The following is a 6000-nucleotide window of genomic DNA, read 5'->3' on the forward strand; positions in this document are numbered from 1 at the left end:
CCTGTGCCACAATGTGCTGGTGATGGGCAGCATGGAGGGGAGCCATGGGCAGCCGTGCCGCGGCTGCAGGTCTTCAGGTCTCCCATCTCATCTGCCATGGCTCCTTCCCCATGGCAGAGGTCTGGGACACGGATCTGGTGGCTCTTGCCCTTGTGAAGGTCTCACTGCCCAGGAAAAGCAGAGCACAGGGATCCAGCAAGATCCTCTTCCAGCACCCAGAACTTGGCTGCACTCGGTCACACAGGCAGGACAAGATGGCGCCCAGGCAGGACAAGATGGGACCTTAGCAGAACAATGCTGTGCTCTGATGCCAGGAGATGGCACCTTGGCAGGACAAAATCGTACTTCAGAAGGACAAGGTATCAACTGGGCAGGGAAAGATGGAAACCAGGCAGGACAAGCTTGTGCCCGGGCAGGACTCTTCCAGCCCTGCCTCAGGAAAAGATACTAAATGAGGGAGAACAAGATGGCGCCCAGGCAGGACAAGATGGAGCCTGGGCACAAGAGGGTGTACTTTAGAAGGACAGGGTAATACCTTAGAAGGACGAAACAAGAGGGTGCACCTTAGAAGGACAAGACAGTACCTTAGCAGGACAGAACAGTACTTCAGAAGGACAAGATTGTGCCCTGGCTCCAGAAGATGGCCGGACGAAAGTGTAACTTGGAAAAGCAAGATGGCGCCCGGGCAGGACTAGATGGTGCTCAGCAGCAGGACCTTGTCAGGGGACACGATGCCCCTCTTCTCTTCCTGCAGCACAAGCCCAGCGAGCACAAAATCACCATCAAGAGGCAGACTCCAGCCGGTGTAAATGTCTTCAGGGACGGTCTGTGGGACCTGTTTGCCTCACAGCTTTGGTGGCGGGGTGAGATCCCTGTTCCTCTGCTCATCACTCAGACACGCACGTGTTACGCATCACTCCAGGTTGGCTGAAGTGGCTGCTTCAGAGTGAAACGGGAGCTGTTGTTTCAGTTTTGGGGTTGCTTAACCCCCTCCTAACCGTAAGAAAAAGGTTGATTGAGGACACAAAACCATTACCCTGGAGGAAGGGCACCAACAGCTTGGAAAAGGGTGAAAGATCTGGTGGCTCTTGGCCCTGTGAAGGTCTCACTGCACAGGAAAAGCAGAGAACAGGGGATCAAACAAGATCCTTTTCCAGCACCCAAAACTTGGCTTCACTTGGTCACCAGACAGGACAAGATGGCACCTTAGAAGGACAAGATGGCACCTTAGAAGGACAAGATTGGCCTCTGACCCCAGAAGGTGGTACCTTGGCAGGACAAGCTTGTATCTGGAAGGACAGGATGGTGCCCGGGCAGGACTAGAGGGTGCTCAGCTGTGGGGTCATGTCAGCGGCCACGATGCCCCTCTTCCCTTCCTGCAGGACAAGCCCAGTGGGGACAAAACCAGCAGCAAAGGCACAAACCCCGTGTCCCTGCGAGCCCCCAGCCCCTGCTGGGGCTGCTCGGCTCTTCTGCGGCGAGGTTTCTAAGAAACAGCCCAGCCGTTGGTGAGCGCCGACGGGAAGGGCTGGGCCGAGCTCAGCCTGCAGCCGCGCTGGCTGCGATAGTGCTTTGGGGTGCTAGGGGAGATGGCGGCCACCCGAGGGGCCCGGGCCCCTCACAGCCACGGCAGCCCAGGGGAGGTTTGGTGCTGCCTGAGAGCGGCTTCCCGGAGGGCCCGGGGCAGAAGTGAGAGAGGAGGTTCAATACAAGCCACATCTCGAAATAGGCCTGAGCTCTGAAGGTGTTTGGAGCCGCGCTTCCTGCTCCTCACAGCCCCAAAGAGGAGACCAAAGATGCAGCTGAGTTAAAAAGGAGAAAGCAGAAACCCAGAGTGAGGATTTCTGCAGAAGGCAGCGGCTCAGCAGTGACCCACACACCAGTCACACGCCAGGCTGGTGCTTGCCTCCAGGGCTCCCTGTCCCATCCTCCCCATAGCAGCCCCATGGCTCGGAGAGTGATGCCGGCCAGCCCGGGGTGAGCTGGGAAAGGGATCGCTGCCTGCGTTTTAAACAGGAGGGTCCTGGGGCAAGCCAAGGGAAGGAGGGTCCTGTTGTGCTCGAGCTGCAAGGTGACTGTAGGTTGGAAAGCAACCTGCAGAAAGGGAACGTGCCCCTTCTTTGAGCAGACAGCACTGTGCACACAGCAGCAGGGGACCAGGAGGTCAAGCAGGAGCAGTGCTTCAAATTCAGCGCAAAAATTAACAGAATGATAGAATCCCAAGAAAGAACAACAAATTAACAAAGGACCCAAACCCAGCAGCCCTGACACCAAAGCACCGCAGAGCTGGAAGCGGGGTTTGACAGTTTGGAGATTAAAAGCTCGAGTGAAGCGTTAACCACTGCTGACTGACTTCTCGTAATCCCAACATCAACTTCCTCTGGCTCTGCGCTCACCGCAGCCGAGCTGGAGGTGGGGACAGCCCGTGGCGGCTTCCTTCACCCACCAGCACCCAGCATGCAGCACCCGCTCCGCTCTGCGCCAGCAGAGCCGGAGCAGCAGGATCTGCCTTACCAAAACTGAATTTGGCCGACAACATCCGGCGTCTCATCGGGGTGCTTTGATGTTTGTTTACTTGGCAAACCCAGCACATGCTCCACACCAGCCTGCGGACGGATGGAAACGGAAAGGGCTCCAGCACCCTGATCACTCCAAGAGACCTGGCAGGAGCAGTGGATGCCGGAAACATCCTGCCGAGGGATGGATCCAGCCTTCCCCCTGGTGCTTTCAGCTGCGGGTCCTGGTTGACGCGGCCCAGCAGCCTTTGAGTCAGTCCCTGTGGGACACACACTGGTGGTCCTTGCAGTAGCCAGTGTAGTGCCCTGCATCCTGCACAACATCCCTTCATCCCGCCCTGCGATAAATGGATGGCTCCATCACATCAAGTGGTTCAATTTTATTTAAAACCGCATAAAAAAAATAAGATTTCTGAGTTCCCCTGTACAATATGAACTATTAACACAAATCCCACCGGCTCAACACTCGGCTACACATCAAGACTTGACACGCAGACAGCCTGGGCCAGCTCCCCCGGCCCAGCCCCAAACAAGACACCCCTGGAGACAACCAAACCTCATCTGCAGACTGAGAACCTGCCCGTGGCAGGGAAACACCAGCAACCACAACTGTGGGCACAGGGAGCTGGGAGCAGGAGCTGCTCCACACCTCCGCCAGGCTGCTGACAGGAACACTACGGAGCTGGGGGCAGACACAGGACACACACGGAGGGAAGATCCAAATGGAAAACCAGGGGATCAGCAGCTGCAGGAGCAAGGCGCGGGTTGGAAACCCATGGGAATTATAAATAAATAAATAACTTTGCCCACCGGCTAGAACTCTTTAAAAAAAACAAAACAAACAACAAATTCATGAAAATAAGTTAAAAACCAAACCTGGAGCAACAAGAAAAAAAGGTCAATTCTTAGCACTATTAACAACTGTACAACAGACTTTGCTCCTCTCTGACTTTGTCCATATTTACAGCTCTGTTGGTTTGCATTGTTTGTGCATTCATGAGGGCACAGAGAAGCAAGGAACCCCAGACAAATCCACGTGAGATGGAGGCACAGGAGGCATCGCCCGGCTGGGCTCCCGCTGTCCTCTGAGCTCCTTGGCAAGGAGCTGTACATCCAGGCGAGTCTCGGGAAAGCACCAGAGTAGGAAAATTCAAGTATTTCCTCCAGCACAGCCCAGGTGGCAACTGAAGGCACTCAAGCAGGGGGACAGAGGAGAAGAGGCACGACCCTGGACCTGCCCCCCGCCATCAGTTCTTCCCTGTTGAAGCTTTTCTCACAAGAAGGTCCCTGTTCCTCTTGTGTTCCTGAATCCAGCAGGTCAGGAGACACCTGGGAGCCTCCAAACCCAGAAACAGAAACAAAACAAAGAAAACAAAACAACAACAAAAAACGAAACACAAGAACTACACCCAACCCCCCAACCCAGCTCCCTGATAAAACCCACCCTCCAAAAAGCCCAAATTGCCCAAAATCCCAGACCTCCCTAAAAAAACAGCCAACCCCAAAACTCTACCCCAGTCCCCCTGAAACCCAAACTGGACAAAGCCAAACCCTGATCCCCCCCCAGAAAACAAACCAGAACAAACCAAACCAAAGCAAACTAAGCGGAACAACACAAAGTCCAGGGCAGCCGGGCTGGATGGCGGCCACTGGTGCTTGGAAGACGAGGTCCAGGACAAGCTGTGCGAGGTGCATCTGAGGATCCTTGCTCAGTTCTGTGCTCAGCAGGACAAGTCTGGGATTCTTTGCTGCTTCTGGCCAGGAGCTGCCTGAAGCTGTCACTTGCCAGGCTCCTGGATGAGGCTGTGCAGGTGGATGTCGGCTGTCTCCTGGGGCAGGTGAAGGGCTTGCAGCCACGTGTGGTTGAAAATGTCTTCCAGGGATGGTCTGTCGGAAGCGTGCAGGGATAAACACCACCGGATGAGGTGCTGGCACTCTGGGGAGAGAAGCAGGACCCGCCGTGAGTCACACAATGCTCGTGTGGCCGGAGACACCTGTCCTAAATCCCGTTCTCCCCTGTGCCACGAGGGCTGGGTGTACCCACCGACAGAGACCCGGCGCCGGAAGAAGAGCTCCCCACCGATGATGTCCTCATCACGCTCGAAGGGGACGTCCCCGCAGACCATGTCATAAAGCAGCACGCCCAGTGACCAGATGGCCGCTGGACGGCCGTGGTAGCGGTGGTAGCGGACCCACTCCGGTGGGCTGTACACGCGTGTTCCTATGGGATACAGGCACAGCTCAGCAGGAGGATGCATCCCTGGGATGACAGAGGCTGCACCAGTGGCCCCATGGGGACACACACACCGTGTCACCCGCTCCCCGTCATCAGCACGTGACTCTTGTTGACAAACTTTGGGTTGTAAGGAAAAGCCGCGGGTGCCGGAAGATGGCAGCACGGAACCGGGGGAGCACCGACCCTTACGGGGGGAAAACCCGCCTGCCCCCACCTCAGCCACTGAGAAATCATCATAACAAGCCACGGCAGACGAAGGGAGCGGAGCAGCCCCAGCACTTCCATGCCTGCAAACCCAACCGGCCCCAGCACGGGTTTGGCAACCCCCAGCCAGGGGCAGGGCGGGTGGCAGAGGCTGTCGGCTCCCGTTTCACAACATCCGCCCCGCGCCAAAAAGCTGCTTGGCAGCTGCTAGAGAATGAACTCCCCCTCCAGCAATGCAGGGAACTGCCGGTGCCCAGCCAGGCTGGGCCCTGCACTGCCCGGGACCGGGAGCATCCCCCCAGCTCCGGGCTCACCGTCAAATTCGGTGTAGGCTGTGTCCTTGAGGAAGGTGCTGGAGCCGAAGTCGATGAGCTTGAGCTCTCCGGTGGACAGGTTGATGATGATGTTCTCGTCCTTGATGTCTCGGTGCACGACGCCGCAGCTGTGGCAGTGTCGCACAGCCTCCAGCACCTGGAGGAACAGCCCCCGCGCCAGGTCCTCAGGCAGGAACCTCCGCTCCGTGATGAAGTCAAACAGATCCTGCGACGGCTCCGGACGCTCCAGCACCAGCACGAAGCTGTCGGGCAGCTCAAACCAGTCCAGGAGGTGGATGATGGCGCTGCAGCCAGAGCCCACCTTCTTCAGCATGGCTATCTCCATTGGTACTCGAGTGCCGTTGGGCTGCGGGGGGCCCATGATGGCATCAGCTGGGCTGATGTTGCGCCAGGGGTCTGGTGCCCCCTGCCCTGCGGTTGCTGCTGTTTTGCCTGCGAGCCAAGGGCAGCGCTGGGCTGAGCTGAGCTGAGCCGAGCCCCGCCGCCTCCCCGGCCCGCCGCCGGGCCCGCCCTTACCGGGCTGTTGTCACACAGGCGGAGCCCCGAGTACACGGACGCGAAGCCGCCTCTCCCCAGCAGCGGTCCCACGCGGTAAAGCCGCTCGAAGCTCTCCTTGTCGTGCCCCGTGCGACAGACGCGGCCGCTGTCGCTGCGCGCGGGGTCCCCGCCGGCCCCCACCGGGCGCTCCGGGCCGAGCGGAGCCGCATCA

General features: G+C 57.9%; 1 protein-coding gene across 1 annotated transcript; it reads right to left on the reverse strand.

Moving 5' to 3' along the window:
• Positions 1-4089: 4089 nt before the first annotated feature.
• On the reverse strand, positions 4090-5698 carry LOC130596924 (serine/threonine-protein kinase pim-1-like). Its single transcript, XM_057404996.1, has 3 exons — positions 5271-5698; positions 4561-4737; positions 4090-4452 (listed from the first exon to the last, which is right to left on the reverse strand). The coding sequence occupies exons 1-3, from the start codon at positions 5650-5652 to the stop codon at positions 4295-4297; spliced, it is 717 nt and encodes a 238-aa protein (XP_057260979.1). The 5' UTR covers positions 5653-5698; the 3' UTR covers positions 4090-4294.
• Positions 5699-6000: the final 302 nt, after the last annotated feature.

This window comes from Pezoporus wallicus, unplaced genomic scaffold, assembly GCF_028554395.1.
Source record: "Pezoporus wallicus isolate ANWC-B61680 ecotype Strahan unplaced genomic scaffold, APGP_CSIRO_Pwel_v1 contig_5863, whole genome shotgun sequence".
Lineage (NCBI taxonomy): Eukaryota > Metazoa > Chordata > Aves > Psittaciformes > Psittacidae > Pezoporus > Pezoporus wallicus.